Genomic DNA, 14,543 nt, shown 5'->3' on the forward strand with positions numbered 1-14,543 from the left:
GGCACTCAGCCTCAAAAGGTTAAATTTAACAGGCAATGATAAAATGTTTATAATAAATGCTCAGAGGCCAAAATCATTCTTAAGGGGGTCATATGATTATATTCACTGGAATACATGTCCTTATAAAACAAAATTAAGCACAACTCAAAAACCCAAATAATGCAATTCAAAAATAAGCTAAGCACTTGAACAGACATTGCTCCAAATAAAAATTAACACCCAATTAACAACAAATTTTATTAAACAAATAATACTGTGCTTATTCCTGAGCTTCCTCAAAGATCACAGGAAAACTGTATATTCATCAAGATTTTATGTAATTATGTCCATATACCACTAACAAAGATAACTTCAAAGAATATTTCCATAGGAGAAATCAGTTTCAGTATATAGTAATAATCTGTAAAGTAAAAAGTAAACTGACATTTATTGCATGCCTATTATATACCATATATATATATATGTATATATATATATATGATTATTTAATCCTCACCACAAACCAGAGAGGTTGGTATTCCTATTATTTTATATAAATTAGAGTTCAGAGGAGCCAAAATGCTCAAAATTCAGATAGGCTGCAAATTGCTAGGATGAGCATTCACAGTTATTCCTTTAATTGTATATATTTATGGGGTACAACATGATGCTCTGACATACGTATACATGGTGTGGAATGATTCAATGAAGCTAATTAACATATCTTTTTCTCTGTTCCAACAACATTTAATATTTACTCTTTTAGAAAATTTCAAATATCAGTACATTATTGTTTACTATTATCACTATGCTGTAGAAATTCACAATACCTGAGATAGGAAATCAACCTAAGTGTCCCTCAATGTATAAATGGGTAAAGAAAATGTGGTATATATACAGCAGAATACTATTCAGTCTTTTAAAAGAAGGATAGCCTATCATTTGCATCAACATGAATGAAACTAGGGAATATTATGTTCAGCAAAATAAGTCAGACACAGAAAGAAAAATACTGTATGATTGCAATTATATGTGAAATCTAACATATAATTAGACTCTGGAAACTCCTCTGAAGAAAGATGGGTACAAACAAGACCAGACTGTGAAGACTAGAATAAATACCTAATTCTTCAATGCCCATACATTGATGTATTTCTTGTTATACATCTTGTGGATGTATTAACAACTTGTGGAACACAGAAATATGATCTCACCAAATGGAATAAATAAGGACAAGTGACCAAACCTGGGGAGATAGAGATGACTAAACTCACAAAGAGATTTCAAAATAGCTGTTTTGAGAAAGCTCAAATAACAAAGAGGTTAAAATAATTTTAAAAAACAAAAACAGAAATACTAAAGCTGAATAATACAATAAACAAATTGAAAAACGTTTTAGAGGGTCTCAAAGCAGAAATGATCAAACAAAAAAAGAATTGGTGAGTTCAAACACAGAATATTTAAAAATACACAGAATAAAAAAGAAAAAGGAACAAAGAACACTCATGAGGTCTATGAGAAAGCAACAAAATTAAAATGTAAGAATTGTTGGCCTTCAAAGGAAGTATAGGAAAAGAAAGGTGTAGAAAGGTTTAAAAAAAAAATGGAAAACTTTCTAAACCTAAAATATAAATATCCACTTACAAAAACACCAAGCATATTCAACCCACATAAGACTACCTCAAGACATATAAATAATCAAATTCTCAAAAGTCAAGAACAGAGAGAATCCTAAAGCCAAAAGAGAAAAAAAGCAAATAGCGTAAGAAGGAGCTCTGATACGTCTGGCAGTAGACTTCCCAAAAGTATTAAAAATAACAACTATAACACTTTTTAAGATAAAGACAATATAAAAATATGTAAATTCAAAGACAAAAAATCAAAATGATGGGAATAAAGTATAGAGATTTTTTAGGTTTTGTTTCTCTCATTCTTTTCTTTGTGATCAAATAACAGCTTATGAAAAACACAACAAATAACAAATGTTGTCAAGGATAGACTAAAGTCAAAATCATGCATTCTTGGTTGGACTATAAATGATAAAATCATTATGGAAAACTGTATGAAGTTTCCTCCAAAAAACTAACAATAGAGCTACCATATGATTCAGCAATCCACTGCTAGTTATATAACCAAAGGAAATGGAATCAGAATGTTGAAGAGACAACTGGACCCCCAGGTTCATTATAGCACTGTTCACAATAGCCAAGATAACAGAATCAACCTATATGCCCATCTACAGATGAATGGATAAAGAAAAAGTGACACACACACACAATAGTACACTATTCCACCATGAAACAGACAAAAATCCTGTCATTTCCAGCAACATGGATGAAACTATGGGTACTATGTGTTAAGTGAAATAACCCAGGCACAGAGACAAACACCACATGACCTCATTCATATGTGGAATCTACAGAAGTTAATTTTATCAAAGCAGAGAGTAGAATGTTGATTACCAGATGCTGAGAACAAAAAAGAAGAAGAAAAGACTGGAATAGGGTTGGTCAATGGGCACAAAATTATAATTAAATAGAAAGAATAAGTTCTGGGGTATAAAGTTACAGTAAAACAGGAAGAATAAGTACATACATACATTAGTGCTGGAATTAACTGAATATCCCATATGCAAAAGAATGAAACTGGAACCCCATGTCTCACTATATACAAAAATCCACTAAAAACGGATTAAGGAATTAAATATAAGGCCCCAAACTATAAAACTACTAGAAGAAAACATGGGGGAAATATTTCAGGACATTGTTCTAGGAAAAGACTTTATGGCTAACACTTTGAAAGCACACACAACAAAGATAAAAATAGATAAATGGGGCTATATTAAACTAAAAAGCTTCTGCACAGCAAAGGAAACAATCAACATACTGAAGACACAACCTACAGAACAAGAGAAAATATTTGCAAACTATTCACCTAACAGGGGAATATTATCCAGTATACAAGGATCTCAAAAAACTCAACACAAAGAAACAAACAATCCCATGCAAAAATGGACAAAGGAAATGAATAGACATTTCTCAAAAGAAGACATGCAAATGGCTAAGAGGTATATGAAAAAATGTTCAACCTCGCTAAGCATTAGAAAAATTCTAATCAAAACCATAATGAGATATCATCTCACCCCAGTTAGAATAGCTATCATCAAAAAGACAAAAACAAAACAAAACAAAACAAAACAAAAAAACCAAATACCAGTGATGATGTAGAAAAAAAGGGAACTGTTACATACTGTTAGTGGAGATGTAAATTAGTATAGCCACTGTGAAAACAGTTTGGAGGTTTCTCAAAAAACTAAAAATAGTACTACCATATAATACAGCAATCCTATTACTGGATATTTATTCAAAGGAAAGGAAACCAGTATAACAAAAAGATACCTGCACCCCCATGTTTATTGTAGCACTATTCAAAATAGGCAAGATATGGAATCTACCTAAATGTCCCTCAGCAGAAGAATGGATAAAGAGAATGTGGTATATATCCCCTTGAATTGCTATTCATCCATAAAAAAAGAATGAAATCCCATCATTTGCAGCAATGTATATGGAACTGGACATCATTATGTTAAGTGAAATAACTAAGGTAAATACTAATCACATGTTCTCGCTCAGATGTGGGAGTTTAAAAAGTTGATTTCATAGAGGTAGAGAGTAGAAAGATGGCTTCCAGAGGCCAGGAAGGGTGGGGAAGTGGATGAAAAGAGGTTGGTTATTGAGTAGATACATAGAAAGAATAAGTTCTAGTGTTCAATAGCAAAGAAGGGTTACTAGAGTTAACAATAATTACTGTACATTTCAAAATAGCTAGAACAGAAGATCTGATATGGACCCAACACAAAGAAATGATAAATGTTTGAGTTGATGGATGTTCTAAATACCCAGCTTTGATCATTACACATTCTATGCATGCATCAAAATATCACCACATATACCCCATAAATGTGTACAATTATTAGGTATGCATAAAAATATTTTTTCAATAAAAATAAATACAGATATACAGTATTACCCAAAAATGATATATTAGAAGGAAAAAAAAAACTATAAGAATGAAGTCTGTACAAATACATACTAATGTTCTCTTGCTATGTGGTTTAAGCTAATGCCAATGTATTAACCTGTCTTCCATATGAAGTGTGGAGTGGAGAACAGAAATTTAGAATTAGATAAACCTGTTGCCTAATACTAACCCTATGATGTAGAGTAAAGTGATTAAATTCTGTACGTTTTCTCATCTACATAATAGGAATAATATCCATCTACCCCATAGTGTTATTCTGAGGATTAAATATGATTAAACAAGTGAAGTGCCTAATTCAATTCTCTGGCTTATAATAAGTGGCCAATAAATAAAGTAGTACTGATAATATCTGCTCAAGTTTGGCCACTAATTAAGTATGTATCCAACGTAGAGTCACTTAGATTATGTATACTCCAGGGATATTTTTATAAACACATCAAATGAAAATAGTAACATTTATCTTATTTACATCCCTTCTTTGAGAATGAACATAAAATAATGTGCAAGATGTACTATGGAAATGCAAAAGAGTTATACATATGTGGCATTGTTAAATTTTATAAAAATTATTGTAAGAAGTTGGAGGTCATATTTAAAATAACTTTAAACATAATTTTTTTATAAAGTACCATATGAACCTAAAGGTTTATTAACACAGATTCAAAACCCAGGCCTGCCACAACTAGCTACCTGAGTAAGAGTAATTATCTTTCTATAGCTCAGTTCTCATCTGTAAGAATGGGAATAGTAGGACCTGCCCTACAGAGATGTTGTGATAATCAAATGAGTTAATATATGTAAAGTGCTTGGAATGGTCTCTAGCACATTGTAAGTACAATGTAATATTTGTTAACCTTATTACCATCAATATGTTAAGCTTTGAGTGACCCACACAAAACATCTTGTCATAGCATACTTCAAAATTGTTGGCCGAACAATAAGCCCAGGCTACTTATTCTCATATTGTTATGATATATATGTATATATATTCCATTTATCTATCTATATGTATATATATATACCCATTATATATCCATATATGGATATATGTAAATATATGGATATGTGGGTATACATATCATTCCTTTTAGAGCTAATTTGTAATATAATTGTGTGTGTGTGTGTGTGTGTGTGTGAATTTGAGCTAGTTTTAGAATATAAGAGTTAACTTTTAGGAGGTGCTTAGGAGTAACCATGAAAACAATGTTTTCAAAAAGTAATGCCTTATTCTCACTTTTAACTTTTGATTGGTCTTCAGTAATAAATAGGTTATACCTATCATAAGCTATTTTTCACAAACATAAAAATTGTAAAATACTAATGACACCTGCCATAGCTCTTGTCTGATATACTATTTTAGGAACACTGGTAAATTTAGAAATTACTGTAATTAGAAATTATCCATCACATATTTGCAGAATTTTACAGTTTAGAAGACATTTCCCATTTTACCTTCTCATTTTATTCTTACATCACCCTGTGAAATAAGAGAATAGGCATAATTATTCCCACTTAAAGATGAGAAAAGTAAATCTAAGCAAAGTTAAGTTATTTCTCCAGTCACACAAATATGATATGTTTAATGTTGGTCTCCAACTAGGACTTCTTATTCTTTTGGGAGATAGTTTTTTCACAACATCAAACTATTCTAAAAGCAAAGTCAAAACTTTTGTCTAAAACAAATGCCACTTATTATGGACTGCTGACACGTTTTTAAAGATCCTTACTAAGTGCATTCATCAAATACACATACTAAGGAAAATTCTTTTGTAACCTATATTGCAGATTGGATTTGTTATCCTTGACTGTCTTTAATGGTACGCCTTCCTCCATATGACTCTTACATTTAAAGTCACATTTTGTAGTGAACTTGGTCCATTTATAGCTACTTTGTGCTATAAATACTAAAATATTTCACTTCAAACATTTAAAACAAAATAAACATAACCAATAAATAAGCTTGTTTAAAAAACTTACATAGCATCTGGATTCATTATACAGGTGGATTCTGAACATTGACATTTCTTTGGGTCATCATATGATATTCCCATACTGAGTGCCAACAGCTGGGTCACAATAATGGAAAAGGCCTCCAGAGTTATCTCCTTGGGATACTGCAACAACAACAAAGAAAATTCAGAGGAAAGACAATTCATTGAAAGGCAGTAAAAAAATATTTTTCTAATGGTGAATATTTTGATTATTTTGTCAAATTCTTAAGAATAGGGAGATAGGGTTCCATGAGCAGCTGAAGCTCTTCTTATTAAGTTTCACAGAACTGCAAACATAATGAGTCTATGCCAAGCAATGCCATAATTTAACAATCGAACACCTAACATAATTCTTAGGTAGCTACCATAACTATATAAAAGGGCTGCTTTTGATGAAGAAAATGTACATTAGACTTTTAGCTATATGGACCATAATCTTCAATTCACCCAATTTCTTACAACAGCTCTGACATTCATTTCAAACAGTCCATGCGATCTCCTCCCGGCTCATGAAGTGGCCACATAACCAAGTTACCCAATTTAAGTTGTGCTGCCCACTGCCTGCTGGGACTGTCACTGACATAGTGACTGGTGTCAAGAGAAACCACAGAAAGCAGATCCTAGAGATAACATTCCTGGATTAGGCTGCTTGTGCATTTAACAAGTGTACAGATAACTCCCTTGCCAAGGAGAAATGGGATGCTGGTAATTCCTAGTATGCAATGACATCATGATTTCTCAAATTACCACCAAAGTTGGCATAAGATAAGGGCTAAGTTGTCAGGAATATCAAGGCACTTAATTGCTAAGGTGACAATAGCAATAAAAAAGATTTTGGTGTTAATTGTTTTCTTATGACAGCCCTAAAGGATGCACATAATGAACAGTAGAAAGGGAAAGCTGTGAATGAGCAACTGAAAATGCCAATAGGTGATCAGAAACTTCTGCAGCAGCACTAAAGTAACTCCTGATCTCCTGTCATTGTGGATTGACATGACTGAGGACCAAGCCCAAATCCCCCAGGTTAGGTAGGGAAAGCACTGGAATCTGAAACTTGGAATCGGAACAGTTAGAGCAACATGGACAAATATCTCCGTGCTTCCCCTGCCAGCAGAAGAAGCCCTCTCCTAACAACAAGAAAGCCTGTGCATCAGAAAAACAAAGTTTTGACAACAATACCTGGGACATTTGTCTCACTACCCCTCACTGCCTCCAGATCCATATTAAGAATTAAATCCCAACATGGTCTTGAAGGAGAAATATAAATGTCCTGCTCTGAGAGGGGCTAATTTATACTTTGAAAGAGATTGATCAAAGAGTAGAAAAATCGAAGGCTGGACTAGAACAAATTTATTGAAATGGGTGACTCATCTAGGATTTTGTATTTAATGTGTTGAGTCAAAGCAAAAGTCATGTTAGTATTCTACCAGGAAGGCTAACTGAAGTTGGACGTAACAATAGCCTACTGTCAGTGAGGTCAAAACACTAGAACTTCCCTGGCATACTGTATGGTTAAGAAGTGCTGAGTTTCAGGAATACAGCAATATTAAGTGACTCTACTCCATGCTACCAGTTGGGTAACTACCTTTAAATAAAGCTCCAGGGAGGGTTAGAAGGATACCTCCTTCACAAAGACATTAAGAAACATTTCAGTGAAAGGCACACCCAAAATCTCTCAGTTGCATTTTTAGAGAGATGATGGTGGAAGATAGTGCAATGGAACGTGGTTCTCTGAAATCAATGGGAATAATGGGACCAGGAGTGGTATAGGCAATGTGGCAGGGCTTAACCAAGACATGGTAGGTGCAATCACCACAATAAGCTAGAGGGACTTAGACATGATCAAAGTATACTGGCCCACAGGGATGGTGGTAATTATTTCAGAGACCCTAAAAATAAAAAAAATATATAAGCATGATACTGGTATGATACTGAAGGTGTTCTTGACATTCTAGGTCTTGTGGCAACAACTTAACATGAGTTGCTGTGACACAGATTTCCAGCCCTAAACCAGTTCACAACCTCAGAGATTCTCAACTGAAGAGAGCACCTTTGAGGAAGAAGCCTGCCATGCAGTTGTAGGTGAAACTATGCCTATTCCCCCAAGCCTTCCCCAGAGGAACCTATGGCCATTGAAAAGAATGACTGTGCACACAAGAAAAGAAAGTATCTAGGAATTTGGGGGCTTACTGTATTCTCAGACAGAAGTGAAGGTACCCTGGAAAACTGAGTATCACCTCAGTCCACTGGTCAAAGTGGAGGCTTATGGAAGTAAGGTGGTCAGTAGGGTCTTGTTTCAAGTTCATCTAACAGTGAATACAAAAGAACAGCAGATACATCCTATATTATTTTCCAAATACCAGAATTATGGCTGGAATAGAAATGCTAACACACACTGCTCCCCGACAATGCGGCAAGAGCTACTATGATACAGAAGGCCAAGGGGAAGGTCCTGGAACCACTCCCAAGATGATAAATCGTAAGTCATATGGCATCCCTGGGGGAATTGCATAGATCAGTGCCACCATCAAAGTTTGAAGTTGTAGGAGTAATGGTGCGTGCATATCACATCATCGTTTAGCTTGTTTTCCTGGCATGAAGGCCAAATGAAAGGTGGAGAAAGACTAAATCATTGCAAACTTACCTTGTGGTGATGGCAAAGACACGGGATTCTCAATGTGGTATTTTTATTGAAACAAATCACCACAGCCTCTTGCAACTGATATGGAGCAAATGACCTAGAAATCCCTCCCCTTTTATCCATCAGCAGCAAAAACAATCAAGAAGAGTTTGCCTACAACAAGGGGGTAGTGGTATGGGATCAGTTACCCTGACTCACGGCTATGTCAACTGTCCTCTCCTGCTCTCTGTGACAAAACAGACCAGAGAGACCTTTATCGTTCAGCCCACAAAACATCACACCTGCTCCATTATCTTGCTGACAATATGCTTACTAGGCTTGATGTGCAGGAAGTAGCACATATCATAAATGTTTTAGTAAAATAACTGCATGCTGGAGAGCAGGAGGTAAATTCTGCAACAGTTCAGTAGCCTACCACAGTGGCTAAGTTCCTAGGGTACGACATACCAGGGCATCTCTTCTAAAATTAGAGAAGTTTATGTACTTTACATAGCCCACTACAACAAAAGAGGAACTATCTTTGATGGCCTTATTTGGATATCATTGCAACATATGCCATGTTTGGATGTGCAGCCTTGAATCATTTGCCATTTATTGCATTAGCAGCTCCTGGCTTGATACTTGCCCCAGTAAAGTTTGAAACCCTGACCATTAGCACAAAGTGGCCATGACCCAAATGTCTCATGATACAGTAGATGTTCTTTTATCCACAAACCATAAAGCTGGATATTCACAGTAACACCACATTGAACAGGTCTAGAAAGCACAACTGCACAAGCAGGTATCTCAGACTCCCATGGTACCAACGTGTTCCTTTTGCTGCCTCTCCCACAACTCAACTGCTCTTTGTGACACTGAATGGACACCCGTTGTTAAAAGAGGAGGAAAAAGCATGGACTTTGTCTATGATTGTACTGGCAAGACATGACAGCAGCATCCAGAAGCGGTACCACCGCCTTATTGAATAGACCAAGTGGGCATAAGTCCAGGCAGCACCTCTGGTTGTCCGCTTTCCTAAAGGAGATGGCCTGAGGTGCTGACTCATGGGCAGTTGATAATGGGTTGGCTGGCTGGTCAGAAACTGGGAAAGAATAAGGTTTGTTGGTTACAAGGAAGTCTAAGGAAAAGATAAGTATATAAGTATATAAACCTCTCCTCTCATACAATATCCACTGTAGAGCCTCAAACATTACATTCATTCCTCCCTGGTCACCTCAGTGCTTACTCAAATGACCAATGAATTAAAGTCGCCATGGCTGCAGAGGGCAGCTTTACATGAGCTCAGCAAACTCCTCTTACTGAAACCGACACGGCGTTCTACACAACTAAGCACGCTGTCTGCCACCAACGTCCGACCTGCCAATCATGAGCCCCCACCACGGCACAACGCCCCGCTGGATTAGCCAGTCAACTGGAGATAGGGTTACTGCAATCGGCCACTCATCCGTTCAAGGGTGAAGACCTGTCCCCACATATTCCAGGTGCAGGTTTTCTTCGCCCGTCTTCAGTGTTTCTGCCAGCACCACAATCATGTGCTTACAGAATGGCTCCCACATCACCACACAGCATCACTTCTGACCAGGGTCACATTTTGTGGCACAGTATTTATGGAAATTGGTTCATTACTACAAGATTTACTTATCACATGTCCATAACCAAGAAGCAGCTGGCTTAATGGGAAGGTAAAATGACTGGCTAAAGACTCAGCTGTGGCCCAGGTAAGTGACAATATCCTGAGAGATGAGAAGAACGCCATTAATGGTTTTATCTTTTTTTCTGGTCAAGTGAAGCAGTGTAATGACTTTATTAATAAAAATACCCTAAAGGAGTAGCCTAAACTTGATGCCATTTCCCCCATAGCCATTAGGCATGAGTTTGAGAGTAGAATGGGGTGATGATGGAAGTGGCTCCTCTCACTATAAAACCAAATAACTAACCTACTGAATAAATTTTTATTTTATATATTGGAGGACCCTAAGTTCAGTACATTTGCATACTAGTATCTATGAGAAGAAAACTTTTACCAGAGAACATAATCATGGCACCATTAAATTAGAAGCTCCCATTTTAGGTTCTTTTTTTTTTTTAATTATATCATATTATGGGGGTACAAATGTTGTTAAGGTTACATATATTGCCTTGCCTCCCCTTCCCCCAAGAGTCAGAGCTTCAAGCGTGTCCATCCTCCAGGTGGTGCACATCACACTCATTATGTAACTATACACCCATCCCCTCCCCACCTCCCACCCACCCAACATGCAATAAATGTTTGGTTTTCTTTTTGACATTTTGGTTACATTTCATATATCTTTGTCTCTACCTAGGAAGGGTTAGAGATATGCCCTTCCCTTCCACAATGCTCACTACATCCCTGAGATGTGGGTCTACACCCCCTAAGCCAAATCCCTGGTGAACACCACCACCATTTGAGCACCATCAGTTAATCAGTGTTAATCAGTCAGTACCAATTTGATGGCAGGTACATGTGGAGCCCATTTTTCTCATCTTGTATCACCTCACTTTGGATAACGGGCTCAAGCTTTATCCAGGATAGTATAGGCCGTGCTAGCTCACTGTCATTTCTTAGAAATGAGTAATAGTCCATTATGAACATATACCAAATTTTAATGATCCACTCATGAATTGACGGCACTTGGGTTGTTTCCATGTCCTTCCAATAGTGAATTGTGCTGCCATAAACATTTAGGTGCATATTTCTTTATAATACAATGTCTTATGCTCTTTTGGGTAGATGCCTAATAGTGCTATTGCTGGATTGAATGATATTTCTATTTTTAGCTGTTTGAGGTATCTCCAACTTCTTTTCCACAAAGGTTTCACTAATTTGCAGTCCCACCAGCAGTGTAAGAGTGTCCCTATCTCTCCACATCCTCGCCAGCATTTGTTGTTTTGGGATTTCTTGATGCAGGCCATTTTCACTGGGGTTAGGTGGTATCTCATTGTGGTTTTGATTTGCATTTCTCTAATGATTAGAGATGTTGAGCATTATTTTTATGTTTCCAGGCCATTATTCTGTCTTCTTTGGGAAAGTTTCTGTTCATTTCTGTTGCCCATTTCTGGATGGGGTGGTTTGATTTTTTTCTTGTTAATTCTTTTGAGTTCTAGATAGATTCTTGTTATTAGACCTTTATCGGAAGTGTAGAGAGCAAATATTTTTCTCCCATTCTGTAGGTTGTCTATTTGTTCTAATGATAGTTTCTTTGGCTGTGCAGAAGCTTTTTAATTTGATCAGATCCCATTTCTTTATCTTTGTTGCTGCTGTGATTGCTTTGAGGGTCTTCTTCAAGAATTCTTTGCCTAGGCCAATGTCTGAAAGGGTTTTCCCAACATCTTCTCCTAGGATTCTTAAGGTTTCATACCTTAGGTTTAAATCTGTTATCCATCTTGAGTGGATTTTTGTGAGAGGTGAGAGGTAGGGATCCTGATTCATTCTTCTGCAAGTGGCTATCCAGTTTTCCCACCATTTATTGAGGAGAGATTCTTTTCCCCATTGTATATTTTTGTCTGCTCTTGGTCTTTGCCTATGATATGATATTATACTTAGAAAACCCCATGGATTCGTCCAAGAGGCTCATAGATTTGATAAATGAATTCAGTAAAGTTTCCAGTTATAAAATCAATATACACAAATCAGAGTCACTCATATATACCAAGAACTGTCAAGCCGAAAATCAAATCAAAAACACAATACTTTTTACTACAACCCCAAAGAAAATTAAATATCTAGGAGTATATTTAATGAAACATACAAAAGACTTATACAAGGAGAACTATGAAACGCTAAAAAAAGAAATTGTAGAAGATGTAAAAAGATGGAAAAATCTACCTTGTTCCTGGATTGGTAGAATGAATATGGTTAAAATGTCAATATTATCTAAAGTGATCTACAGAATTAACGCAATCACCATTAAAGTACCACCATCATTCTTTACAGAGCTAGAAAAAATAATTCTTCACTTTGTATAGCATCAGAGAAAACCTCATATAGCCAGGCATATTAAGTAAAGAGAACAAACTGGGAGGCATCAGTCTTTCTGACTTCAAGCTGTACTATAAAGCAATAATAGTTAAATCAGCCTGGCACTGGCACAAGAACAGAAGCATCGATATTTGAAATAGGACTGAGATTCCAGAGATGAAACCATCTGCAAAGGGTAACCCATTTTAGGTTCTTTATGGCATTGAACACACAGGCAAAGAAGGGGGTCACTTTATGAGATAAGAGATTAAAATATTGTAAAAGTCTTTACAAAAATAAGCTATATATCAATCAAACTGTTAATAGTGATATCTTCACCTGGGTGGTAAGATGCAAGATTATATGAATTTTCTTATATGTTCCTATATATACTTAACAAATTTGATACGATTAACATAAATTAATTTGTCAATTTTTTAAAGTGCTTAAAATTATTTTTTTTTAAAAATTTAGGATAGAAATATATCTCAAAGAGCTACATCACTTTTCAATGATGCATTTAATTTTACTAATGATTTTTGATATATAAAACATTTATAAATAATATAAGTAGTTAAAATACACAAAAAGTTTCTTTTAAATATTTTCAGATTTCAAACCTCTTGAAACATTTTAAATTATTTTTTATTATAGTTGTTGTTTGTTTTGTTTTTTAAGCTATTTTATCCGTAAGAATATTTCCTCAGTTTTATGTTTATAAGCAAAAAGCTATTTGTGTATAGGAATTTCATTACAAATAATTTTTCATGATACACTATTCTATATATTGAGCACTGCGTGTGTTTTTATGAAATTTTTATTCCCCCATTAACTCCCAAACATAGTGAACTGCAACAAGATACTTGTTCTACAAAATATGCTTCCTTTTCTGCCCTTAAAAATGTAAACAGTAATGGAAAACAAATGCAATCTCTAAATGTAAACATAAGTGTAAACAATAAAATACATACCATCAAGTTCGATAAATTTTAAATGTGTAAATTTTTTTAAATAAGATTAAATAATTACATACCAATACAATTCCTGCAGAATAACGGGTAACACACATTTTCCCAGGAAATGTTGCTCCCACATAATATGGATAATCCCTATATCTAAATAAATAAGTATACATTTATAATTAATTTTAATGAATAACTTAAAAGTGAAAATTTCTGCTAATAATTAAAGTTGATAGCTAATAAAATCCTAGTCTTAATCAAATTAGGGTATAATCCTTACATAAGGCCTTAACTGTTCCAAATATGGAAGATGTTTTAACTAATATTAAATATTAGTATTAACCAGTTAAATATTTTTTATTTCTGAAACATATCCAATGCATGCATGTTTTTGATGCCTATACTGTTCTCACCACATTTGGTTAAGGTTAGCAAAGGCTTTCATCCAACATTTTGATCAAAAACAATTTGCTGAGTTACAGTGACAAACAGTTTTAACTTTATGGATTAAAATCTGTCACTCCCATGTAGAAAAATTGAGCAGTTTGTCAAAGGAATGACTGTATTGCTTCACAACCAAACATTATTGTTTCAGCATTAAAGTAATGGCCCATATAAACTGTCATTAATAACAGCATCATTCTCTCAGAGCTTTACTTCTCAAAACAAACCAGTGAAGTAGATATTATTTTTATCCCCAGTAAACAAATCAAACATCAGATAAAAAGTATAAGTAATTCTGTCAAGGTAGCATGATTAATAAATGCTACTGAAGGACTTCAATTTGGGTAGTCTGAATCCAGAGCGAATACTCTCAACCATTAAGGAGGAGGGCCAAGATGGTGGACTAGAAACAGCTTGCACGTGCCGCCATCTGGGAGATGATAGAAAACCGCGCGTGGATGCTCACCTACAGATGGACCCTCTTGGAGAGAGCATTGTAGATCATA

General features: G+C 35.3%; 1 protein-coding gene across 4 annotated transcripts in view; it reads right to left on the reverse strand.

Annotated features, from left to right (window-relative positions):
* LOC105866637 (disintegrin and metalloproteinase domain-containing protein 32-like) overlaps window positions 1-14,543 on the reverse strand; it is a 141,069-nt gene that overhangs the window by 63,793 nt on the left and 62,733 nt on the right. For all 4 annotated transcript variants that reach the window (XM_075997369.1, XM_075997368.1, XM_075997370.1 and 1 more), the window contains exons 10-11: window positions 13,665-13,746; window positions 5,998-6,134 (exon numbers count right to left, since the gene is read on the reverse strand). In XM_075997369.1, coding sequence (XP_075853484.1) covers window positions 5,998-6,134; window positions 13,665-13,746 — 219 coding nt within the window. The remainder of the gene's footprint in view (window positions 1-5,997; window positions 6,135-13,664; window positions 13,747-14,543) is intronic.

Source organism: Microcebus murinus, chromosome 24, assembly GCF_040939455.1.
Source record: "Microcebus murinus isolate Inina chromosome 24, M.murinus_Inina_mat1.0, whole genome shotgun sequence".
NCBI lineage: Eukaryota > Metazoa > Chordata > Mammalia > Primates > Cheirogaleidae > Microcebus > Microcebus murinus.